General features: G+C 36.2%; 1 protein-coding gene across 2 annotated transcripts in view; it reads left to right on the forward strand.

Moving 5' to 3' along the window:
* SLC13A1 (solute carrier family 13 member 1) overlaps positions 1-27,573 on the forward strand; it is a 99,671-nt gene that overhangs the window by 17,498 nt on the left and 54,600 nt on the right. For both annotated transcript variants that reach the window (XM_032276125.1, XM_032276126.1), the window contains exons 2-6: positions 7,935-8,063; positions 17,434-17,570; positions 19,658-19,845; positions 20,454-20,511; positions 20,594-20,642. In XM_032276125.1, coding sequence (XP_032132016.1) covers positions 7,935-8,063; positions 17,434-17,570; positions 19,658-19,845; positions 20,454-20,511; positions 20,594-20,642 — 561 coding nt within the window. The remainder of the gene's footprint in view (positions 1-7,934; positions 8,064-17,433; positions 17,571-19,657; positions 19,846-20,453; positions 20,512-20,593; positions 20,643-27,573) is intronic.

Raw genomic sequence — 27,573 nt, forward strand, 5'->3', positions numbered from 1 at the left:
CTAGCATCGAAATGGCAGGATCAAATTCACACAATAATATTAACCTTAAATGTAAATGGACTAAATGCCCCAATCAAAAGATACAGACTGGCAAATTAGATAAAAAGTCAAAAGTGTGCTGTATTCAGGAAACCCATCTCACATGTAAGGACACACATAGGCTAAAAATAGAGGGATGGAGGAAGATTTATCAAGAAAACGGAGAGGAAAAAAAAAAGCAGGAGCTGCAATCCTAGTCTCTGATAACATGGACTTCAAACCAACAAAGATCAAAAGAGACAAAGAAGGGTTTTACATAATGGTGAAAAGATCAATGCATCAAAAAGAACTAACAATCCTAAATATATATGCACCTAATACAGGAGCACCCAGGTACATAAAGCAAGTTCTTAATGACCTACAAAGAGACTTAGACTCCCACACAATAATAGTGGGAGACTTTAACACCCCACTGTAAATATTAGACAGATCAACAAGACAGAAAATTAACAAAGATATCCAGGACTTGAACTCAGATCTGTACCAAGCAGACCTAATAGACAGCTACAGAAATCTCCACCCCAAATCCACAGAATATACATTCTTCTCAGCACCGCATGGCACCTACTCTAAAACTGACCACATAATTGGAAGCAGATCACTCTTCAGCAAATGCAAAAGGACAGAAATGATAACAAACAGCCTCTCAGACCACAGTGCAATCAAATTAGAACTCAGAATTAAGAAACTCAGAGCCCCACAACTTCATGGAAACTGAACAACTGGCTCCTAAACGTCAACAGGATAAACAATGAAATGAAGGCAGAAATAAAGGTGTTCTTTGAAACCAACGAGAATGAAGACACAACGTACCAGAATCTCTGGGACACATTTAAAGCAGTGTCTAGAGGGAAATTTCTAGCAGTAAATGCCCACCAGAGAAGTGAGGAAAGATCAAAATTGACACACTGTCATCAAAATTGAAGGAGCTAGAGGAGTAAAATCAAAAAACTCAAAAGCTAGCATAAGAAAAGAAATAACTAAGAACAGAGCAGAACTGAAGGATCTAGAGACACAAAAAAATCCTTCAAAAAGTCAATAAATCCAGGAGCTGGTTTTTTGAAAAGATCAACAAAATAGACAAACTGCTAGCCAGATTAATAAAAAAGAAAAGGGAAAAGAATCAAATAGATGCAATAAAAATTTGCAAAGGGGATATCACCACTGACTCCACAGAAATACAAACTACAATCAGAGATTATTACTAACAACTCTATGCACATAAACCAGTAACCTGGAAGAAATGGATAAATTCCTGGACACTTGCCTCCTCCCAAGCATAAACCAGGAAGAAGTTGAAACCTTGAATAGACCAGTAACAAGGGCTGAAGTTGAGGTAGCAATTAATAGCCTACCAAAAAAAAAAACTACAGGTCCAGACGGGTTCACAGCCGAATTCTACCAGACGTACAAAGAGGAACTGGTACTATTCCTTCTGAAACTATTCCAAACAATCCAAAAAGAGGGAATCCTTCCCAAATCATTTTATGAGACCAACATCATCCTGATACCAAAACCTAGCAGAGACTCAACAAAAAAAGGAAACTTCAGGCTAATATCCGTGATGGACATAGATGCAAAAATCTTCAATAAAATACTGGCAAACCAATTGCAACAGCACATCAAAAAGCTTATCCATCACAATCAAGTAGGTTTCATTCTGGGGATGCAAAGCTGGTTCAACATATTTAAGTCTATAAATGTAGTCCCCCTCATAAACAGAACCAAAGACAAAAACCACACGATTATCTCAATAGATGCAGAGAAGGACTTTGACAAAATTCAACAGCTTTTTATGCTAAAAACTCTCAGTAAACTAGGTATCAAAGGAAGATATCTCAAAATAATAAAAGCTAGTTACAATAAACCTACTGCTAATATCATACTGAATGGGCAAAAATGGAAGCATTCCCTTTGAAATCAGGCACTAGACAAGGATGCCCTCTGTCACCACTCCTATTCAATATAGTATTGGAAATTCTAGCCAGAGAAATTAGGCAAGAAAAAAAAAATAAAAGATATTCAATTAGGAAAAGAGGAAGTCAAATTGTCTCTATTTGCAGATGACATGATTGTATATTTAGAAGACACTATCATCTCAGCCCAAAATCTCCTGAAACTGATAAGCAACTTCAGCAAAGTCTCAGGATACAAAATCAATGTGCAGAAATCAGAAGCATTTCTATACACCAATAACAGAGAGCTAAATCATTCACAATTACTATAAAGAGAATAAAATACGTAGGAATAAAACTAACAAAAGATGTAAAGGACCTCTTCAAGGAGAACTATAAACCACTGCTCAAGGAAATAAGAGAGGACACAAACAGATGGAGAAACATTCCATGCTCATGCTTAAGAAGACTCAATATCGTGAAAATGGCCATACTGCCCAAAGTAATTTATAGATTTGATGCTATACCCATCAAGCTACCAATGACCTTCTTCACAGAACTGGAAGAAAACCATCTTAAACTTCATATGGAACCAAAAGAGAGCCTGCATAGCCAAGACAATCGTAAGCAAAAAGAATGAAGCTGGAGGCATCAAGCTACCTAATTTCAAACTATACTACAAAGCTACAGTAATCAAAAAAGCATGGTACTGGTACCAAAACAGAGATATAGACCAATGGACCAGAACAGAGGCCTCAGAGGCAATGCCACACATTTACAACCATCTAATCTTTGACAAATCTGACAAAAACAAGCAATGGGGAAAGGATTCCCTGTTTATAAATGGTGTTGGGAAAACTGGCTAGCGATGTGCAGAAAGCAGAAACTGGACCCCTTCCTGACACCTTACACTAAAATTAACTCCAGATGGATTAAAGACTTAAACATAAGACCTAACACCAAGAAAATCTAGGCAAAACCATTCAGGGCATAGGCATAGGCAAGGACTTCATGACTAAAACACCAAAAGCATGGCAACAAAAGCCAAAATAGATAAATGGGATCTAATTAAACTCCAGAGCTTCTGTACAGCAAAAGAAATAATCATTAGAGTGAACTGGCAACCAACAGAACGAGAAAAAATTTTTGCATTCTACCCATCTGACAAAGGGCTAATATCCAGAATTTACAAAGAACTAAAGCAGATTTACACAAAACAAACAAACAAACCCATTCAAAAGTGGGAAAAGGCTATGAACAGACATTTTCAAAAGAAGACATATATGAGGCCAACAAACATATGAAAAAATGCTCATCATTGCTGATTATTAGAGAAATGCAAATCAAAACCACATTGAGATACCACCTCATGCCAGTTAGAATGGCAATCATTAAAAAATCTGGAGACAATAGATGCTGGAGAGGTTGTAGAGAAATAGGAACACTTTTACACTGTTGGTGGGAGTGTAATCTAGTTCAACCATTGTGGAAGACAGTGTGGCGCTTCCTCAAGGACCTAGAAATAGAAATTCCATTTGATCCAGCAATCTTATTACTGGGTATATACCCAAAGGATTATAAATCATTCTATTATAAGGACACATGCACAGGTATGTTCATTGCGGCACTGTTTACAATAGCAAAGACCTGGAACCAATCCAAATGTCCATCAACAATAGACTGGATAAAGAAAATGTGGCACATATACACCATGGAATACTATGTAGCCATAAAAAACAATGAGCTTGTGTCCTTCATAGGGACATGGATGAATCTGGAAACCATCATTCTCAGCAAACTGACAGAAGAACAGAAAATCAAACACTGCATGGTATCACTCATAGGTGGGTGTTGGACAATAAGAACACATGGACACAGGGAGGGGAGCATAACACACAGGGGTCTGCTGTGGGGGGGCAAAGGAGGGACAGTAGGGCGTGGGGAGGTCAGGGAGGGTTAACATGGAGAGAAATTTTTGGAGGGGGGAGGAAAGCAACAAACCAAATGGAAAGGTGGGTTCCGATTAAAAAAATCCTGAATAATGATCTTCAAAGCAACCCCAAAAAAAAAAATAAGAAAAAAAAAAAAAAAAAAAAAGGATAGGAGGAATAAGCTTGAGAGGTCTATCACGCAACATGGTGAATGTAATTAATAACATTTCGTATTTTTGAAAAATGCTAAAAAGAGTGGATATAAAGTGTTCTCAGCACAAATATGATAATGATGTGAGATAATGCACATGGTAATTAGCTAGACTTAGTCATTCTACAATGCATAGATACTTTAAAGCATCATATTGGACATGATAAATATAGTACATACAATTTTACTTGTCAATAAAAAAATAAGGATAAAAAAGAGCACTCAGAGGGAAGTAACTTTGTCTTCCTCCTTTTCCAGACCTTTGGTTTTCTTTAGATGTGGAAAAAGGGGACAATTTCCACCAATTCTGTGAAGGCAGCTACCAAGGGCAATGCAGATATGGTGCTTTAGCTAGCTGCAATTATAATCCACTGGGATTCATATGAAAAAATACAAAATGCACAAGTGTTCAGGGTAGACTCCATGATGAGACATAAATTTGAAATGCAAATCGAAAGATGGACAAGTTTTCCAAATGGGTTATAAATCCAGGTATCCAGCTTAGGCAAAAGGAAACTACTTGGAAGCAAATTTCTAGACCCAGATTTAAAGATGAAAGGAAAGGTCTGGAAAAGGGTGCTGCCCAGTGCTTCTCAAAGTTTTATCTAGATAAGAACCACCTTGTGAGCTTGAAAATGCTGATTGATTCAGTGTGTCTGGGGAAGGGCTTAATGTCCTACCTTTCTCACAAGTACCCAGATCATGCTGAAGCTGCTGGTTCATGTACCACCCAGAGGGGCAGAGAGGGGAGAAGTCCAAATGCACAATCTAAGTGTTGATTCTTGAATGAGGAAGAAAGATTTGAAAGGGGAAGCAAACAGGCAACCTTTTCCCTACCAGAGATTTTACTCAAATGCTGACAAAAACCGGGGAGGTAAGAGAATGAATGAAGTAATGTGGTAGGACTGTATAGAACTGAAAAAATACAAGTCAATCTCTAAAGGAGACCCTGGATAACTGTTGCCATGGAAGAATATGATCCCGATGTTACCAAATATCTCAGTTTGTTAAGAGAAGCCAGAAATTCAGACTTTATTTTTAGCATTAAATCTGCTGGTGTGTAAATCCTAACTCAGATTAAGTACACACACACATAAAACATTGTGAATCAAGTACTTAGAATTGCCTTGCTAGACTTGGCCATCAGCTTGCGACTGCTATATCCAAATAATCAAACACAGCCAAAAGGTCAAGAATGTGAGCACAGGTAGGTAGAAACTAGCACATGAAGGATCTGGGGGCCTGCTGGTTTACCAACTGGCTGAACACCATGAATTAGAGTTCAGAAGTGTGATGAGGAGCAAGGGTCAAAATTCAAATATCAAGAAAGTGTGTAAAGAAGACTCTTTGGAGTTAGAGAATTGATGTCAGGAGGTATTGTGGTAAGACATTATAGTCAAAGTGAAGGTGGATTTCAATGCAAAATGAAGATTCTTCAGTTTTTTTCAATAAACAACTAAAAGTCACTGATTCTTGCAGTCTGGGCCAGGTAATAATTTGATTCTTGAAATTTTGCTTTTAATTCTGTCACCAAAGTTGTGGCATCTCAATGGACTATGACTCTCCAGCCAAAGACCCATGTTGACATGAATGTTCAACACTTATGGCAGTGGGTATACATGGTGAACAGAACCAGCTAGCACACACTATGTATTCTATTTAATTTTTGATGTTTTAGCAGACCCTTATGGATTGGTGTTACAGATAGTTGTCAGGGTGGCTAGACCCATAATCTAGCCTTATGCAAAGGAGTGCCGAAAGCAAAATGGATTCTTGGAAAGTGATCTGATATTGGAATAGTCTTGCCTGCAGTGGAGGAAGTGGGTGGAGGCAGAGGGGCGGATTTGAGAGATAAAACGACTGTGAATAAATAGGATCAAGAGAGTGGCTGATTGTAACTAGAGAGCAAGATGTAAAGGTGCCCATTTTATCTCTGCAACCTAGGTTCTTACAAGTAGGATGGAAAACAGTAGTAAGAAGAAACTTTCAGGTTATCCATGTGTTCTCATTAACAGAAAATGCACAACATTTCTTCCACACTGGAATTTTAGATTAAGCTAGTATTCACCAATTCTCTCCAGAGCTGTTTGGAAAGATCCAGTCAAGGCTCAGCTTTGTTTTGTTGTTCTATTGTTTGTCAAGATGATAGAAGCAGACTCCATATAAAACTGTCAACATCAAAACACTTTTATTCTTTCTCCTTTAAATAGATAACACAATAAAGGTATTACTTAATCCTGGCTTATTAAAGATGTCTTAGAAACCCACTGGAAGTGTAGGGATGCTGGTCAAGTAAACCCCAAGCCCCATGGACTCACCCTGAGGCAGGTGAATCAGAGAGCGGCAGTGCTAGACATAAATAAAAGCTTAAATAAATAACTTCATTCAACCTAATCAGCAGTTCTTGTAAATTTTTCAAATGCAACTCAGAGTTTGCAGAGAGTAAGCAATGTGAGAGCAAAACAGTGCCATTTCATAGCTGCTAACTTTCATTAAATACTCAGAACATTCCAAGTGATTTCATATCAAAGTTGTCTATATAAGTCAAATACAATGATAAATTTTGACCACCTCTTAACAATCCCCTAAAACAGGAACCTATAGTTTTATACTGAGCAAAGCAACAGATTCTATTAAGAGTAGCATTCAGGCTCATGTATGCCACACAACTTGTCATGTCTTTCCTCTGAGACACACTACTTCAAAGATTTCTCCTGGGTTGGTTTTCCCCTTTTAGTTAGGAGAGGAAGGCAGGAGTGCTTGGGTCCCACCCAACCAGGCACCAAGGAATGCAGTTAAAAGGCAGGTGTCCTGCCCACAGGGGAAAGGCTGTAACTTGGCTATTTCTGTACTCTGGAAGTATGGGGGAATGCATTTTATAGGCCAAATAAAGTTCAGAAAAAATATCTATATACACTAATATGAGCAAGAAAATGGACTAGATGATGGTATCTATTTTGAGGGAAATGTGAAATAAATGTGATGAATGGGGTTTATTTCTGTCTTTAGTTTTTTTATGTTTATTTGTGGGCGATGGAAGATCCGCTGGGGAGTCTTGGCCAGCAAGAGGGTCCCGACCTGAAAGAGGGCATGTACGGAAATAAAGAGAGACAGAAAAGCTGGGGTCTGGAGGACTGAAAAGGCAATGCCTAAACAGCGAATTTATTTTTGTCCAGGGTCTCAATATATACCTTAAGATCAAAGGTGTTTAGGTGTTTACACAATCAACAATGGAAAGTTACAAAATATAAGATCATGAAAACAATCTTAAGCATGACATTCAAGGATCATAAAAGTGGGCAGGTGGTATGCTTTATCTGTTTTTACCAAAACACACTTTTGTAAATAACAATACCTAAGAGTCACAAGCTAAGCCATAAAGTCATTATCTAGGGTTCAAGGCGGTCATGCGGATAAGGTTAAGCTTCTTAAAAAACAAAGTCGTAAAGGTCATGCAGAGGCCTAGTGGAGACATAATGTCTGACAAAATGACACGACCCTTGCCCAAGCGTCATTGCAGTCAGAAGTAGAAACCTTTGCAACATCAGTCATTTCTTAGTTCCTTCTTTCCCATAGCTTGACTGCCTCCAGCAGGAAACTGTGTTTGGGCTCAAGCTCACCATCTGGTGAGGCCCACACATTAGGGGGGCCTCTCACGGGAGCGTTCCCCACATTTATTAAATTTTGCTTCTTAGAACTTCTAAGAAATGACTATTTGAAGACAACTAAAAAATGCAGAGGTCTTGGATCTTCTTACTTTCTCTGTGACATGGCTTTATTAAGCAAACATGTTGGTGTTGAATGCTGACTTCTCTAGCCTCATGATATCATCTTTTGCTTTGCCTTTGTCCTTTCCAGGAAGCAGAATGTGCCTACACACTCTTTGTTGTTGCCATATTTTGGCTTACGGAAGCTTTGCCACTGTCGGTAACAGCTTTGCTACCTAGTTTGATGTTCCCCATGTTTGGGATCATGCCTTCTAACAAGGTAAGTCCTCTTGCCAATGCTTGCCAATGTCATAATCTGATTCCCTGTTTTGTACTGAGACCTCCATTGAGAAAAGTTATTTTTAAAGGGAGCACTAATCCTGTTGGTAAGGTACCAAATTTTCAACTGTTTCTCCTCTCTGGCATTCTGCATGTGTGTTCACCTTCAGAGAACGAACATAAGCTGTGAGTTCTTGAGTCAAGCATGTCAGTAGGAGAAATGCTTGGCCCCTCTTCTCTCACCAACATCTAGGCCTGGCGCCTCCCTCTCAAAATCAGGAAAACTGGTTGGCATCTCCATAAGCATTTTCTATTCAGCGGAATTCAGTCTCACAGTGTTGTAAAAACAATTTTTGTTTTTAATGAAGAAAAAGCTTCCCTGTTTTCCAAAAACCTGCCATTTCAAAAGACAAAGCCAAACTAACTTTCATGTGTATCTCCACTGTGTTCTTGTTGAGAGGAGTTTATTCATGCTAAGAGGTGTTTCTTAGTTCTATACAATCTAAGAGTACCCATCTGAAGAAAGTGGATTTGGTTTCTCAAATGCATTGAAACCAGTCTCCAGCCACCCAGCAAACAACTATCTAAACAATAGCTGAAACAGTCTCAAGAAAGATGTTAAGTTCGAGATGTCAGTCAGTGCAATTTATCACCTTTGGACTTCTGTCTTCTGTCTGGGTCCAACATTGCTCTCTTGAGGCTTACCTGTCCTTCATTTTCTTTTTAGCTAACCCTTGATTACACTTCTTCCTGTGAGAGGAACTGTTCTCTTCTTTCTTTTAATGTCCTTCTTCCTGATTTTGGAGCCCCAGTCAATCTTTTTGCATTTTCTTATTCTCTCTGCTCCTCTTTTCTTACTGAATTTGCCCCTCCCACCTGACTTCTACTCTTTTCTTTCTAATGGCCATTGATTTGGAAGAGTGTGGTCAGGTCTATACTTTAGTTCCTCTTGCCCCCAGGCTGAGACTCTGCTGCCCCATGAAATCTGAGAGCTATAATCTGTTAAGGTTCTTTTTTTTTTTTTTTTTTTGAGACGGAGTTTCACTCATGTTACCCAGGCTGGAGTGCAATGGTGCGATCTCGGCTCACCGCAACCTCCGCCTCCTGGGTTCAGGCAATTCTCCTGCCTCAGCCTCCTGAGTAGCTGGGATTACAGGCACGCACCACCATGCCCAGCTAATTTTTTGTCTTTTTAGTAGAGACGGGGTTTCACCATGTTGACCAGGATGGCCTCGATCTCTTGACCTCGTGATCCACCCGCCTCGGCCTCCCAAAGTGCTGGGATTACAGGCGTGAGCCACCGCGCCTGGCCAATCTGTTAAGGTTCTTAAATGCTTCAACATGCTAATGGCTTTCAATACAGGGGGTAAATAGAAAAAGAAGGGGTTGATGACTTAACCCCTCTTCTATGGGCTTGGATGGTTCTGTGTGCAGAGATATGTATGTTCAAGTTACACATTTTTCTCTTATGGCTTAATAACAATAAAACTGACTAAATTGACTGTTAAAAAGAGGCTGAAATAGAAGTGAGGTTCACTGGACTCATGGGGCATTTCTGCGGCAAGCTGTTATGGGAAGGGACTTACACACTTTAGAGGGAAGCAGGAGGAAAGGGTTCCTAGGAATAACTGGCTTTGTAGAAGCTGCCAAGAATATATATCTCTGCCTCTTTGTGATGTCTAAGGGCCTGACTAAAGGCAGCAAAATTGTAGGTGCCAATGGCAGTTTGTATCACTCCGACTGCAGACATTAGCCCACCAGTCATTTATTCCCAGACTAATTTAACAGTCAGAATCTTAGACTTGAAAGGGAATTCTTCTTGGTCAGCTCTCACCCAGAACAGGGACTCCATCCAATATCTCTTACAGATCAGATCATTCAAAAAGTGTTTAAAGGCTTTCTGGATTGTGGGCCTCTAATACCCGTCAAAGAGATATATATTATTTTTGACTAAATGTAACTCATAAGTAATTCAGCTTTATTGAGCCCACATCTGAAACTCAGTCACCGACTCATTAAATTTATTTCTAACATGTATTAATTCTATAAATAAGCCTCACTTTTTTGCATGCCAGTATTGATTGAATTTGAAAACTAATATCATTTCCTCCTTATTTCTTCCCACCTTGAGTCTTAGTGGTTTACAGACCTTAACTCTCATCCTCAAATCTGCCATTTCCAGCTCCATCACCCCACCATCTTTTCTCTTCCTGAAACTAACTCTAGTTTGTCAATGAGACTTAAGAATTAAATAAGTTAATAAATGTAAATTCCATTGCACAGTAAGTACTCCATATATGTTAGCTAATAGTTGTACATTCACAAAAGTGGATAGATCATTCTAGAAACATTCTGAGTGTTGCAAAGGTAAATGAGTCTATTGTCTTCCCTATGGCATTTCAGCCTAAGTTTGTTTTAAAACTTTATGTGATTCTCTTCACCTTGTGAGTTTAACTGGAACTTGCAGCAAACCATAGTCCTTAGGACTTTTCGTGGAGAAAACTGTTCTTCAGACTTGTGATCCTTTTTTCCAACAGAGTACCTTAGCTTTTGAATTAGCTAATGAATTAGCTGACCAAACGTACAGTCTATTACGAATGAGCTAGAGAGTTAGTCATAAGGCCTGAGTTTAAAATTGGATATTTATCGCTGATTACTTGTATGACCCTGATCATGTCCTTTAATAACTCTTTTTTATCATCTGTAAGTGGCATATGATAATGCTATGCTGCCCATTGTTGTCACAATCAAATAATGTATGTCAAACAATGATACGAACTAAGTATCAAGCATTCTTATGAGTTTTAATATTCACAGTTAAGTTTGTTGCGAGAGTTTTAAACTGTCAGCCCACTGCACCATCTCTGAATCTCATATCTGTCACTGAGTAGGATCCCATGTCATTAATGCCCTCATCTAAGTTCAGAGCCCTACACCTCTCTTTTTGGCCACCATAGTTATAACTTTACCTATTTATTAAGCCAATGCTAAAAACTGGTATTTTGCTGAGCCCATTACTGTATTTGAAGAATATAAACAAATGATAAACTTTTCTCATATTTGTTGAATTAAACCTGAAATGCTAAAGTATTTAGAGTATGTTCAATTTGATATTTCAAAATGAGTATTAATATTAACATCAAAAATATTTATATATAAATTTTACATATATGAATGTGAAAATACACATGTAAGGAAATATAGAGAGAGATGTATTTACTCAGTGATTCAATAAATATTTATATAGTAGTACTCTGTCAGGGATTTGGGAACACATCAATGAATAAAAACAGGCAAAATATGTCCTATCTTTCTAGGGTAAAGGAGGCAATAAACAATATATCTGATGAACAGAAATATTATACAGTATAGTGAGCTAGAAAGATAATTTTGTGCTATGGAAAAAATGTAACAGGATAATGGGGATTGGAAAGAATGGTAGTTTTAAATACGGTGGTCAGGTTAGACCTCCTTGAGATAGTGTTACCTGAATAAAGATTTATAGGAAATGAAGGAGTTAGCCATTTGAACATTTGGGGAATGAGTATTGCAGAAGAGGGAACACCCAGTGCAAAGACCTTACTGCAGGTACATCTGCACTGTAACTGGAACAGAATAATTACTGGGGAGAATGATAGAAGATTAGGTCAGGTATGTAATGTAATGAGGCAGTGGACCAGGCAGGGTCAAAGGAGGCCATTGCAAGATTTTAACATTGAATGAAATGAGAGCCTCTGAAGAGTTTTGAGCACAAAGTTACATGATCAACCTAACTTTGATTTTAAAAGGATAACTTGGACTGCTGTGTTGAGAAACAAGACAGAAAGAGCCAGGTAGTAAGTTATTGTAATCCAGGTGAGAGACCATGGTAATTCAGACCAAGGGCAGTAATAGAGATATTGAATGTACTGTTGATAAAATGTGAAGGTAAAATCGTCATACTTTCCTGATTGATTGGATATGGCATATGATTGGAAGAAAAGTGTCAAAAATGCCTCACAGCTTATCTGCCAATTGGGAAAATGGAGTTGCTATCAAATGAAATGGGAAGAAAATGGGAAGAGCAGGCTTACTCTAGGAGAAGAGCTGACACCTAGAGTTCAGTGCTGGACAGATAAGTTTGAAATACCTGTTAGATAGCTAAGTGAAGATGTTGAATAGGCAGTTGAATACAAAAGAGTCCAGAGTTCATGGGAAAGAGCTAATCTGCAGAAATAAATCTGAGATTCATCAACATATAGATGGTATTTAAAGCCCTAAGACTTGATGGATCACTCAGGGAGTGAATGAAGACAGAAAAGCAAAAAGGACAAAGAACTGACCTCTGCATAGCTACAACATTGAGAGGCAAATGAGAAGAGAAAGCACTAGCCGAAGAGACTAAGAAGAAAAGGTTATTGAGGTAGGAGGAGAACCAGAGAGTGTGGGATCCTGGAATCCAAGTGAAGCAAATGTTTTGAAGATGAGGCAATGATTATGTGTTAAATCTGCTGCTAAGTCAGTTAATGTGAAAACTAGATATTGACTATTGGATTTAGCAAAACAACCTAATAATGAACAAAACAGCTTTTAAAAAATATTATCTCATTTAATTCACAAACTTGATGTGAGGTAATATTTAACTTTTACAACTATTTATTGATTTGAAGAAATGTTGCTGTGCTTTTCAATTACATAACTAAGAGAGACCTCAGGTGCTCTGATCGTAAAAGTACACATTTTTTGATGAAATCCTATTTTGAGACAGAAATATAACTATGTTGATCTTGCAATTTTATTGGAATTTTTATTTGACATATCAATTTTGCCTTGAAAATAGTTATATGTATCAGTATAATTTACAAACCAACATGACCTTCTTCTATTACTTCCTGGACAAGTAGGCCATAAACAAACACATCTGCCTGGAGCTAATGTTTCTCCTCAAATATTCTGACTCTGGTGACAACCATAGATTAGGTACTACAACAAAAACAGAGAATCTGAAATTTCTTTCTTAGGTTTAAAAACTAATTTTATTTGGACTGCAGGCTATAGTTTGTTTGCATGGTCTATTGAGAAAACTGGCAAACTGTGGGCCTGAAGGCCAAATCAGCCTGCTGCCTAATTTTTAAAATAAACTTTTTATTAGAACAAAGCCATAGTTATTCATTGGCTTATTGCCTTTGGCTATTTTGTGCCATGACAGAGTTGAATAATTACAGTGAAGGCCATATGGCCAACAGTGTCTAGAATATTTACTGCTCGGCCCTCCACAATATGCTAACTCCTCATGTAACCCAAATCAATAACAACAAGAGTCTCATGGTCCTGAACTTCTTTCTGTGTCTAATCACTTACTAATAATGGCTCACTTCCATGTGTTTATTTGTATTTTTAAGTTATTCTGCATTAATTCTTTCATTTAATTCTCAGAGTATTGGGAAATAGGGTATCTTGGCCCTTTCAGGTTGCAATAACAAAATACATTAAGCTGGGTAAATAAATGATAGATATTTACTGCTTACAGTTCTGGAGGCTGGGAAGTCCAAGATCAAGGCCCTGGCAGATTCAGTGTATGGTAAGGGCTTGCTCTCTGCTCCATAGATGGCATCTTGTTGCTGCATCCTCACATGATGGAAGGGGCAAGGGAGTGCTCTCAAGTCCCTTTTATAAAACCATTAATTCCATTCATGAGGTTGTAGCCAACATATTTGGTTTCTTTTAGGTGCCAACATATGAATTTTGGGGGAGACACCAGCATTTAGACCACAGCAGTCAATAGGGCCTATTTCCATGAGACAAACTGCAAAAAAGATAAGGGAAAATGAAAATTAAAATATTTATGTATTTTTCAATAATAAAGTCAAGGATCAGGTCCTGTAAGAAAATTTTCCCAATCCTTCTAGGAAAAAAATGGGCACCCTACTTACTTTTAAAATCTCAATTAAATCTTGGAGAAGTATCATTCAAGCATCTATAATACTTTATTGCACTTTTTGTTAACTTGTTTTTTTGCATCTAATAGCTTGTGAGCTCCTCAAGTCTAGGGACTTATTAAGTTTAACATCTATTGAGTATCAATTTGTGCCAGACATGTGCTAAGCCCATAAATACAATGATCAATAAGATGCATCCTGCTTTCAAAATACATTAATAAAGAGGATAAATAAGTGAAGAAATGATCAATATATAAATAAAGATGTGCTACAAAAAGGGAGATATGATGTAATCCAGTTTAGGGTCTTAGGAAAGATATCTTGGGAGAATTGACATCTTCCATGAGGGAAGATTAGGAGTATCCAAGACAAGGGGAGAGGGTCATTCCAGGTTAAATTGCAAGCAAGTGTTCAAGCACTTCTGTGTTTGGGGAACTAAATACATAGGAAGAAGTAGGGTGGAGTGGCAGAAAACTAAACTGGAGAGGTGAAAGGGGACCAGGTGATGAAGGGTCTCTTATGACATGTTGAAAATATTGGATTTGGTCTTTAAAACTATGGGAAGGTCTTAAAAACTATACTGAACAAGTATAAGAAGGCCAATTATGTGATCAGATTTACACTTTAGAAAAGAGGCTATGACAATGGTATGGGATAGATCAGAAAAAGATCGATCATACAGTATGAGAAATATTGAGGATCTTAATCAAGGTAGTCATGTGTAAACAGAGATAAAGGGACCAATTTTAAAGAGATGAAGGACCTAGAAATAATAGGAGTCATATTGGAAGTGGAAAAGGAATTTTAGGTTCCTGCTTGGGCAACTGAGTAGATAGATGTTAACATTAATCGCAAAGGGAGAACATGTTTGAAGGATGGGGAGTGAGAAGATGAGAAGTCATTTTGGATATGTTGAATTGTAGATGTCTGTGGGAAATTCAAATGGGAATGAACAGTTGGACATACCAGTCTGAAACTCAAAAGACTTATCTGTCTGGAAGTAAAGATCTTGGTATAGTCAGCATTTATTTAACAAATGATCGTCGAGTGCCCCTATGTATGTGCCAGGAATTATTTTAGTCCCATAAAGACAGAAGTTGAATCCTTCAAATTCAGCCATTGGCTGTATAAAACAAGAAGACTATAGACAGAACCCTGTGGAATACCAGCATTTTGGAGGACCGAAATAAACAAATTTTCAAAGTCAGCCAAAAAAAAAAAAAAAAAAAAGATTCAGGGGCAGAGTTAGAACCAGGGACAAAAACCAAAGGTTCCTGAATATGGAAGCACTGGTATTTTAATCTATCGAGATTCTTATACCTAGAGTGAGAGTTGAAAGCATTAGGAGACTAGGAGGTAGGGGACAGAGCGTAGACAACTGGGATTTAAGGGCACAGAGACCATAGCTTATTCATTGTCCCTTCCTCCCTCATTCTTTCAATGCTGTTTATGAAGCTCTCTTACTGTGTACTAGCACTATGATAGATGCAAAATATGTGATGGTTAGCAAAACAGAGTCCTGGTCTTCATGGAAATGAGTGGTATAATACAGAAAACAATAAGCAGGTAAACAAGCAGTATTTATGTAATATATACACTATGAAAAAAACATGCAGGGCTCTATGAAACAGAAAAATAGTAGGACCTACTTAGAAAGACCTGGTATTTGAGGAACTGAAGAGGCAAAAAGAGGGAATAATATATCAAGCATTTATTCATGTATATTCTCTGCTCCTATAATATATTTGGTGCATGCAGATAATTTTTCAATGAGTAATTAATAAATAAAATAGTAAGGAAATTGATATAATTATTTTCTATTATTCTATCACCATAAAATGTAAAGAGATAGATGTAAACTTTGAAAGACATCATAAATGAACATTTTATAAAACAGAAAAGTTTCCCACTTGTCTACTTTTAATTTCAAGGGTAATTATCAATTTTTGCTTTTTACTGAAACCAACACAAGCTTAGCAAATTATGTTAAAAATGCAGATATAATTTAATACAGCAAAATTATTGTAAGAATTAATTTTCCTTCTTGTAGTTTTGTAACATTAGATTTATCCATCCTTTCCATTCCTTCTATTAGCTATTGTTTGATTTTTTTTAAAGAGGTATTTACTCTTAGAATCCTCTTTTCAGTACAGCCTTGTATTTCAGTTTAGCTAAATGTTTCCTAAAGTAAGTTCTCTTGAATACCAGTCCCATGAATTGCTCCTCCTAAAGCTTAAACAAGTTTTTAATTATTAAGTAAATCTGAAAAATATGTAGGCTATGATATTCTCCTCTTTAAAAAATGACAACATATACTATTGTTTAAAGATTTTTTTCAAAAGCCTATAGGAGAGAAAATTCTAGTATTTCAAAATTTTGTTTTCTCAACTTAATCTACTATATAACTCTTTAAAAAAAGACATGTACCTAATATATTTTAGGGTATTCTTTGAGAAATACTGTTGCAAATGGTTGCTTAAAGTTCTAGGTCCTTTACTAATCTCTGAATGGCGTTAACTGAAAATAACTTAAATGTTGACTCTCATATTTGTTTCATATATATGTGTGCATTATGTGCATATATATGTGTGTGTGCATGTGTGTATATATATACGTATATATGTACACATATATTGTGTACATATATACGTATATATATGTGTATATATATACATAGAGAGAGAGAGAGAGAAAGATAAAGTCTCACTCTGTCATGCAGGCTAGAGTGCAATGGCACGATCTTGGCTCACTGCAACCTCCCCCTCCCGGGTTTAAGTAATTCTCCCGTCTCAGCCTCCTGAGTAGCTGGGATTACCAAGCATGTGCCACATGCCAGGCTAATTTTTTATATTTTTAGTAGAGATGGGGTTTCACCCTGTTGTCCAGGTTGATCTTGAACTCCTGATCTCAAGTGATCCACTCACTTTGGCTTCCCAAAGTACTGGGGTTACAGGTGTGAGCCACTGTGCCTGACCTTATAAAAAATAATTTTGAAAGTAAAATCATTCAAAATATAAAGGTGTGACTGTGCTTATGGCATAATGGGTCATAATGAGGACAGTAGTAAGTTGGAGCTTAATTGGAAACTTTCCCAAATCACAGTCATTGCTATTCCTCTATAGATGCATAAATAAATTAGTCCCAACTTGTATCTCCCAAGACATGGAAAATATTTGCCTGATATTACTCATAGAAGGCACTTACCTGATGTTACTCAGCTATTTAATAACACTGAATACTCTTTTTTCTGTATATTTTTTCTTAACACTATTTCTGGGTAAGAATATAGAACATGTCTAGATTTGCATTCAAACACATCTACATTTTTCTCAACAGAATAGAAAGATTATGCAGTTGAAGGTCAAAGTTAAGAGCAGCATAATAATATTTTTCTTGTGCAATGCTATTTTTCCCCACCAAAGCAAACAATCATGGGCTTAATTACTATTTCAGGTGGCATCTGCCTATTTCAAAGATTTTCACCTACTGCTAATTGGAGTTATCTGTTTAGCAACATCCATAGAAAAATGGAATTTGCACAAGAGAATTGCTCTGAAAATGGTGATGATGGTTGGTGTGGATCCGGCATGGTAAGTACTGCATTTACTGCTTCCAGTTTACCTGCTGAACAGACCATTTCTGTGCAGAGCAAATAACCAAACAAGCAATGTATCTTTGTATCACACTCTGGAAATTCTTTGTATCACACTCTGGCTTTTCACTTTTTTTCCTCTGCAAATATGAAAGTGATAAAATGTGTACTTGAGGTGTAGGAGGATAAAAACAACAACTTTCACTGCATAGAAGTGAAAGCTGTGAGAAGCCTTGAACCTCAACAGACGAGATTGATAGACTTCAGAGTAGATTTTCGTCCTATCTTGTTTATTTGGGTGATAACATATTCAGAACTTGTTCAAGAGCATCCTTTATTATCAGGGAGGATGTTACGAACGAAAGACAAAGACGTTACTGACAAAACACAAATGTGTGCAGAAAAATTCCAAGGTGAACATTTTTCTTTGTAAACCAACTGTTGCAAAGTGAAACAATCAATTAAGAAATTTTGTTTATAGAAAATAAAATCAGTCATTTGACTGATAAAATTAATTGGCTATTTTGGTTTTAGTTCACCTCTTGCTAAGAACATGAATGTAAGCTAAAGAAAATGTCCAGTGTCATAATCATTTGCACAGTGGCATTTTGCTTTAAAGCCTTAGGTGTTTCATCCTTTCTCATTTTTCTCTGAAAATTAGAATATTGGACTGACTTGTATTGCATAATTCATTCTAGGGCAAAGCCATGTTCGTGTTTTTCATTTATGGTGCAAATTGTTTTGCTAAATACAAAAAAATCAATGACTTAGATGAGACAAATTTTTTATCTTTTTAATTTAAAAACTGTATAACACATATGTATTTAAGATACCATCTTACTCTTAAAATGAAATGGTGCTCCATGCCTTTTAGGGTTCTATACAAATGTGTCTCTTTCTCCTGACCCTCTGCTCCAGAGGATGATGTGATGCACTTCACAGTGGGCAGAAGTTCTGTTCATTATGCCATTAAGTGGCTTTTCAATTTAAGGCATTTACCATACAGAAGCTTTATCTGATCCCAGCCTTTTTAAGAGGAAGATTTCTTATCTTGATAGTGCCTTAAGAATTAAAAGTTCTTAATTTTCATTTTTTAGAAGAATCATTTCTTGTGTAAGCAGATTCCTAGTACATTCTCTTTTATTTTGTTTTATACATTGAAAATATTCACCTTATCTGAGTCTGAAACTTACGGTGTGGCATTCTTCTTGTAGATTGGTTTTAAAAGATGTCAGATTATTTCATAAATGGCTCTATCTAGAAAGATGTGCTTCTGAATGATTTTCTAGGGCCACCTACTCAAAAGAGATCATGTTTTTTTTTTCCCAAGTGTGACTTTGAAAGTTTATAGACTTGGCTTAATATTTTGTAGTCTTAGGTATGTTATTTTTAAGGAGAATAACTACTCTATTTGTAAAAGACAACAATGTAATATATCCAGATCCTGACAACAGGAAAGGATATCAGATTCAGGAGAGCATAAATCATATGAACACAGAACATTCAGAAACCTCATTTCAGCAAATGACTTTAACTATTTTCTCCACCTGACATGTATTGAACCAGTATAGTGAACAAGTAAAAAGTGGCTTTATAAATATTAATTTCTTTCTTTGTCCTTGGGCCTCCCAGACACTCTTATGAGCAAACAGAGTTATGGCTAAAAGATGAAAGAAAAACTAAGGGACTTTAGATTCAAAAGTTGATTGCATTTTCATCTTACTAGCACTTGAAGATAAGTGGTCACCTGTGAAGAGTATTCAGATACTGGTGTAATATTATAAGCTTTCATTTGTCATATAACCAACTTGCAGTTTGTTTGGTCATTTTTCTGTTTCTGAAGAGAAGATTTGTATGGTTCCCTGGGAGACAAATCTCTTAAGAACTCCACTTTTACATGTGCAGCTTTGATTTCTACTGGCTGTCCCTGCACTCCAAGTTCGTCATCTGGGCAGAATCTTAACCTTCTAAGTTTTGAAAGACTTAATTTCCCAACTCACAACATCTTAAACATCTTGCAGTTAAATAATACAGTGCTAGTTAAGCTAAGAGCACAGCTCCACACTAACAGTTCTCTTGTTTCAGGCTGACGCTGGGGTTCATGAGCAGCACTGCCTTTTTGTCTATGTGGCTTAGCAACACCTCGACCGCTGCCATGGTGATGCCCATGGCAGAGGCTGTAGTGCAGCAGATCATCAAGGCAGAAGCAGAGGTCGAGGCCACTCAGATGACTTACTTCAATGGATCTACCAACCCTGGACTAGAAATTGATGGTATCATATGTTGATATGGCCAATCTGGGATCTAGTCATTAGAGCATTAGACATAAACTCAGGAATTCTAAGTTATATTTTGAATTAACTGTCCATACATGCATGATGTGAATTTAACCTTCATCCCTCTACAGTTCTCTCTATAGTTCTCAGTATCTATACAAATAATTTTCTACAAATATTTTACCTAAATTATTACATTTCTATTCACTTGCAAAAATACGAATGCCTTTTCTATCCCTCAGCCAGACTGATGGAACACTCTCTCATGTCTTTATCAATAGACCTCCAGGTTACTCTTTCCTGCCCTGAAAGGGTTTTCGTGCATAATATTGGGAATTTGTAATTCCTACATTCTATTTGGATACAGCATCAAATTTCACTGTGATTATTTCAGGCTTTGATGAACCGCTCTGATGCAGCGAAAAAGTGTTGGGAGGATATTTGTACTTATAAAGTATTTTAAGATGAATGTTATGTTAGTACACAGTGAATTTTTTATTTTCAATTTCTGCTAATGCTTCCATCTTCCTATTCACACACATATGCACACATGCAAACCCAATGATAACCCCTTATTTAAATTGTTTTTCTTTTATATTTTGCAGAAAGTATTAATGGGCATGAAACAAATGAGAGGAAAGAGAAAACAAAACCAGTTCCAGGGTAAAGAATACTGATATTTTGATTAGGATTTTTCCAAAATTATATTTTAATAAAATTCTAACTGGATCAATTTATTTTTCAGATACAATAATAATACAGGAAAAATTTCATGCAAGATGGAGTTGGAAATGGTATGAAAAATTGATTCTTTCTAAATAATTATACACAAAATTATATTAGTGCTGCAGATATATACATATGCATTTTGAAATCTGTTACTTGCTTCCTTCTCTATAAATTATTTTGCTTGACTAAGTAGTAGCATGGTGTAATGGTTTGATAAGCTTTCATGAATAGACAGAAATCAACATCTGGATAGAAACCATTTTGGGCTCTGAAAATTAATATCATTATTTTTTCTTTTTACTAGAATTAGGATAATGGCAGTTAGCCAAAGTAGTTTAAAGAAATATAATTTCAGTCTCAGAATATTGCTTCTTTTTCTTGTTTTTAACTTTTATTTTGGTTTCAGGGGTACATGTACAGGTTTGTTATATAGGTGAATTGCATGTCATGGGGGTTTGGTATACAAATTATTTCCTCATGCAGGTAATAAGCATAGTACCCAATAGGTAGGGGTTTTTTTAAAATCATTTTTTTATTAAAATCTTGCTGGCCTAATAGCCTAATTTTCATTAGGAGGATTGTCATTTCCTCCAGGTTATGAACTTGGAGCAACTCTTATTTATGTAATTACAAGTCATTATCTTCAGTGCTTTTATTACCACTAAAAAGTTCAATGCAGAATTCATAAGTTGCTTCTGTCAAATATGGGTGGAGGAGTTGTAGCCATTCCATATATTAGAGGAGGGAAGGAGATCTCTGTAAACTAGCCCATATAATTCATTTCCCCAGAATTAATCAATATAAACATACTATACTAGATTGCACTGGGAACAATATACTCCAAGACCTGTAAAACAAATCCTGCATAGAAATAGTCCTGTAGTAACTATGGCATTAGCAATGGGAAAATGGGGCATGTATTTCTTCATCTGGCCATGGAATGCATTAACATGAAGCTCAATAGGAAAAAGAAAACCCTCTTGTTAATTACAGAAATCTTCCAGGGAAGACCAATTTCTATGTAAAGAGAAAATGAATACAGTTAAGTTTTAAGCCATTAACCACAGAATATATTAAGGGTTTTTAAAGATGGGAATTGCATATATATTTATGAAGATATTTCCTTTAGAGATAGAAGTAATTCCTTTAAAACATAACAAATTTACAGTCTGCCAGGTATATTATAGAATAATACATTAGAAATGGGCCTTAAAAACTTTGTGAAAATTGGCATCACCTAAACAGAAAGAATATATATGCACTCGGTAACTTACTTGTGGTCATCTTTGGAAACCTAGTTTTCTATCATAAGGCCTAAAGTTTCAGTCAAAACCCTTCAAATTGATTTGATAATCAGTACCATCCCAGGCATTGTAGGCAGGCCTTTTGCTGAAAAGACCTGCTCCTTACTGTAAGCAGCTCAGAGTCTAGTAGGGAAAATGGACTTAAAAAAATAAATCTGACATAAATACCACAACAAAGACAGGCACAGATGCCAAGACTTTCAGAAACAGGAGCAACTACTTTGATCTGGGAACACTGCAGGGAAGAAGTATAAGGTAAAGACACTGGAGTTTGGAAAGATGATACCGTGTGCAAGCAGAAGAGTGCGAAATCATGAATGCAGGGACGTGACTACCTTGTCAGTACTTTAAATTCTGGCATGTTCCAGTTGCCTGACACAAAGGAGGTATTCAATAAGTAGTTATCTTTATCAATTAATGAATGAGTGAATGCAAAAGAGTAAAAAGAAGAAGATGCTTTTTAATCAGAGAGTACAACTAATTCAAAGACCCAGCTAAGTAAAGAGCAGGTTTTTTTGGGGGGGCGGGGAACCTCCCCAATGCAGATGCTAGAGATGAGCTGTTGTGGGGAATAAAATGATTTTATGGGTTTGCCCAGGTTATAAATATCTCTTCATCCAATGCAAAGGAGTTTAGAGTAGATTTTATGGAAAACACAAAGCTTTAAAGCGGGGCAATATGGTAGGCTCTGCCTTTGGGACAACCGGAAGGTCAGTGGTGAGCTTTGTGATTAACTGAGCAACTGAGCTTTTCTATTAATTAGACATTGAGGATGAGGAAGAAAAATGTGGGAGATGCCTGCACTGCTCTAAACTGGGGAGCAGTAGATTGTGATGCCATTGATTAGAATGCAGAACTCAGAGGTAGGAATAACTTTTCAACGGAGAAAAGTAAGATAATGTAGGTGCATTTTTGGCAATAAAGATTAATATCTGAATTCAGGAGAGGAGAGCCAGGCCTTTGAATGTCGATTCTATTGTCTTTCTAGAACCCAATGCAAAAAAATTTAGCTTTATATAAAAATGGAAATAATTTTTTGCTGCACTAAAGTATTCTTTATAAGACATGCATGAAAGCATTATTTTATATATTATACATTTATGATATGGTTTGATTTTTAACAATTAAAAGTATATTTTCAGGAATAAATGTATGTATAGCTTGTGTTGCAATGATAATGAACTGCCACTGCTCTTTGATAGATTTACCTTATATAACTTAACACTAACTGATTATATGGAAGAATGTATATCTACTTTAGCTATAAAATGGAAAAATATTTATATTTATAATCTTTTGATCTTCTGCTTTCTTCTTGAAATAGGTGGGGTATTCTATTGAATTAAAATAAATCCTGTGAGGTATGACTTTGAATTTGACCTACAAGTAAAAAAGTACAAATATTACTCCCTTTTTGGGGAGAGTGGTATAAACTAAATTTCAGAAAAAAGAAATTTCCTTCAGTTTAGATCTGATTTTGATTATTTGTTGTCTTCTGCTAGCTTTGGGTTGATCTGTTCTTGCTTCTCTAATTTTTTTCAGCTGTGATGTTAAATTGTTAATTTGAGATCTTTCTTACTTTTAATGTGGGCATTTAGTGTTATAAATTTCCCTCTTAACACTGCCTAACACTCATGACATGAGTTTACTTATGTAACAAACTTGCACATGCATTCCCAAACCTAAAATAAAAGTTAAAAAAAAAAGAAGAGAAAGAAAATAAAAGGCTGTTTTTTAAATAATCTGCATAATTTTGCTATATTCCTGCAATAAAATAAATTTTATTTCTAGTGAAATTACTATAATTTTATTCATTTGAAGCACCATTTGTTTACCACAAAACTAAAGATTTTAAAAACTTAATTAAAATCTCTTTACTACTACAATTAAATCAATCTAAAATGATCAATAAGCTTACTTCACTTTTTAGAACTATAATATTCCTCCCCTAAGGCAACAACACACACTGATTCATACAGAGTTTAGTGTGTAGTAAGCAGAAAGTTCTCAATAATAGAAAAATAGCAATAGCCCCCAAATAAATTCTGTATTTAGCAATGACAGTAATATTAGTTAAGAAATATACATTTAACATTTGCTCAATGTCACCTTTTCAACAAGACCTACCCTAACCTCCCTGCTTCCTTGCAGCCACCATATCCCATATCCTTCCCCTTAATCCTGACTCTACCTTTTCCAAAGCATGTATCCCTGTCTCACAGACTACATAATTTAATTAGTTTTATCTATTTTGTTCATTGTCTTCTTTCTCCACTAAAATGCAAGGTTCACAGAAGCAGAGATTTTTGTCTGGCTAGTACATATCACAAATATCTTGAATAGTGACTGCTGTAGAGTAAATAGTAAATATTCGCTTAGTGAATAAATCAATTCAGTAATATTTTCATCAAATGATTACAATTAGCTTAAAATAACTCATGTTGTATATAAACTACACTAAGTTTCCAGTGTCTACTTAACCATCAGAAAACTCAGAGAAGTCACTATGGACAATAGAACCATTCAATTAAATACTATAATTTTTGGCTGCTTAAAAAAAAAAAGCCAAAACAGAGGTATTCTATTGAATTAAAATAAATCCTGTAGGGTGTGACTTTGAATTTGACCTACAAGTCAAAAAAAATTACAAATATTACTCCCTTTTGGGGGAGAGTGGTATAAATTAAATTTCAGAGAAGAGAAATTTCTTTCTCTGAAAGGAAAGATTACTTTCAATCTCATTAGGTAACCAGTATTGACATTTTGAGTTTTGCTTTGTTGCCTAGGCTGCCATACAATGGAACAATCATGGCTCATTGAGCTCAAGCAATCCTCTCGCCTCAGCCTCCTGAGTAGCTGGAACTGTATAGGTGTGTACCACCATGCCTGGCCAACTTTATTTTTGAAGGCTGAGTAGCTGGAACTATAGGTGCAGTCCCAGCCAGCTACACTATACCTACAAAGTATAGTGTAGCTATACCTACACTACAAAGCAAAGAAGCAAACTGATAAACATTTAAAGACAACATTGTGGATCAGATTGGTTTCATTTTATGTAGAAAGACAAAAAAAAATGGTTTGTAACTAAAATTTGTCAGCTCGAAAATTCTTGTTAATAGAACTACAAAGTTCTCATACAGATAATAATGATAATTTTGCTAGTGGTGATAAAGACTACATATTAGTGTTGAAGATGATGGACAGTTAGTAGACTAGGACCTGATTTTTAAAGTATTCATATTGAAGAGTCACGTTCCTATGCTGCCTATCTAAAAAGAGACTTGTTCCATGACTTCACTTTTAAGATGTTCTCTTCTCATTATAGGCCATGGCCCAAATACTAACTGGGCTCTCTACTTGCCCAAAATAAAGTGGTGAATAATAACCAAGTCCATAAATCCCACATTACCCCCTAAAAGTAGCTGAAACATTTGTAGAGAAGAAAAGATACTGGGAGAAAAAAGGAATATCCTAAAAGTACACTGACAGTACCTGAGGGAATATATTTGTCAGGTTCCATTGGGGTAACTGGTAGACCAATCACCATGCATACAAGTTCCATGGGAAATGAGTTCTAGGTATCCAAAAGTCCATGTGTAGATACCAAAGAAGGAATAAAGTTGCTAGTTCTTTCCCTCCCATGCAAACATTAGTATCATTCAAAGAGACACCCCAGAGTTTTACATCAGCTCAATTTCTAAACCTCCAGGCATCTACAAATGAAAGAGATTGGAAAATCAGTACACTTTTAATGAAAAATCTGAGATAATTGATTTTCATTAGTTTAATGTAACTTGTAATTCCTCAAAGGGAAAAGTTCAAAGAAAAAGTATCCTTGAACAAATTGCATCTTGCTTTTAATTAGTTATTGTTTAGTTTGAGGGTGAAAATCCTTACGGTTGAAAATCCAATTGTACAAGACAACACTTCTTAATGTTCTCCAAAAATTCAAAGGAGTCTTGTAAGTACAATGATAAACATGGCTCATAATATTAGAAACTAGAGGTATTAGTTCTGTCATATAAGGATATATTAATTCTGGAAAGTCTGGCTCCTACATCAGATAAGAAAAAGGTATTTTAGCTTAGATCACATAACAAACAAAAGTTGGTTCTCCTTCATTATTCTTTCATTTTCCTAAACTGGGAGAAATCGGATGGCCAAGGCAGTAATTAGTGCTGCTCAACCCTTACCTGACCCAACCTAGAGGTCTCCTTTCATTCATCCAGGGGTTTATAGAGAATGTTTGTAGAAGAGCTAAGTAAAGAGAGAGAGGGAGACTACCACACACCTTGTAGGAATCACAGCAACAACCTGTGAACGTGCCCTCACTCCAGATTTCAAGCTTTATTAGAGTCAAGGTGCTATCTCAATTGATGGCCATTCTTATGTGTTCTCATAAAACATTTATCTGTTAAAGAAATTATTGACTGTTGACAATATAATTTCTCCCATATATCTTTATTGTATGAATTACAAAAATCTAGTTCTTCACATTTTATGTTAATGTAATATTATCTAGCAAATAGCATAAGCTCAGCCTTATTAAAGGTATCTGTCCTTTGTACAGTAAATCTCCCGCACTATATAACTTATTTGAATACTGTATTTTGTTTCTTGAAATACTCAACAGTGCTCTCCTATGCATCTTCTAGTGGTTTTTTTGTTTGTTTGTTTAAAAAGAAATATGTTTATTTTGTTAGCAAATTGATTTTTCTGTATTTTGATTATGAAATATTTCATGTATATATGCATTTATAAAATGTGACAAAACATTTTAAAGAATCATAAAATGAATACGATGATGTATACCACATCCCAGCTTAATAACCAGAACATAATGATTTCTAAAACCTACATGAGCCTTTCTCTGATTCGTTTTCTTTTTCTTACACAATCACCCCCACCCCCTTGCCAAGTTAGCTGTAGTCCAAAATTTGGTGTTAACCATTCACTTGTTTTCTTTTGTTTTACCACTTAACACTAGTTTAAGATAAAGATTGGTCACCACAACAAAAACTAAAAATAGCAAACGTTTCAACAAGATAAAAATAGGCTGGTATGGTGGCCCCCTCGTCACCATGATAGACTCTTTCTATCTCTTCTTTGCCATTTCCAACACTGGAAACTTGTAGTTCAAGATGGCTCCCCATCTCCCTCCGTCCATTCAGTACCTCAGCTAGCTGCTCAAGGAAAAGAGAAAGTGGAAGGCATATGTAATTAAAAATTATTCGTAATAGAATAATCTTTCCTGGGTTTAAGATTATTCTGATTTTCTATTTCAACTACAAACGGTTGCATTTTTTAAAAAGAAATTTATGTGTTCCATGTCAAATTTAGTAGTGTGTGGTTGTTTATAATATTTTCTTATATCTATGTAATTTCTACAGTATTTATAGTTACATCTCTTTATTTCTAATATTTTTCTTGCCGGGCGCAGTGGCTCATGCCTATAATCCCAGCACTTTGGGAGGCCGAGGCGGGTGGATCAAGAGGTCAAGAGATCAAGACCATCCTGGTCAACATGGTGAAACCCCATCTCTACTAAAAATACAAAAATTAGCTGGGCGTGGTGGCTCACGCCTATAGTCCCAGCTACTTGGGAGGCTGAGACAGGAGAATTGCTTGAACCCAGGAGGAGGAGGTTGCGGTGAGCCGAGATTGAGCCATTGCACTCCAGCCTGGGTAACAA

This window comes from Sapajus apella, unplaced genomic scaffold (genome assembly GCF_009761245.1).
Source record: "Sapajus apella isolate SASKATOON/1434 unplaced genomic scaffold, GSC_monkey_1.0 scaffold7, whole genome shotgun sequence".
Lineage (NCBI taxonomy): Eukaryota > Metazoa > Chordata > Mammalia > Primates > Cebidae > Sapajus > Sapajus apella.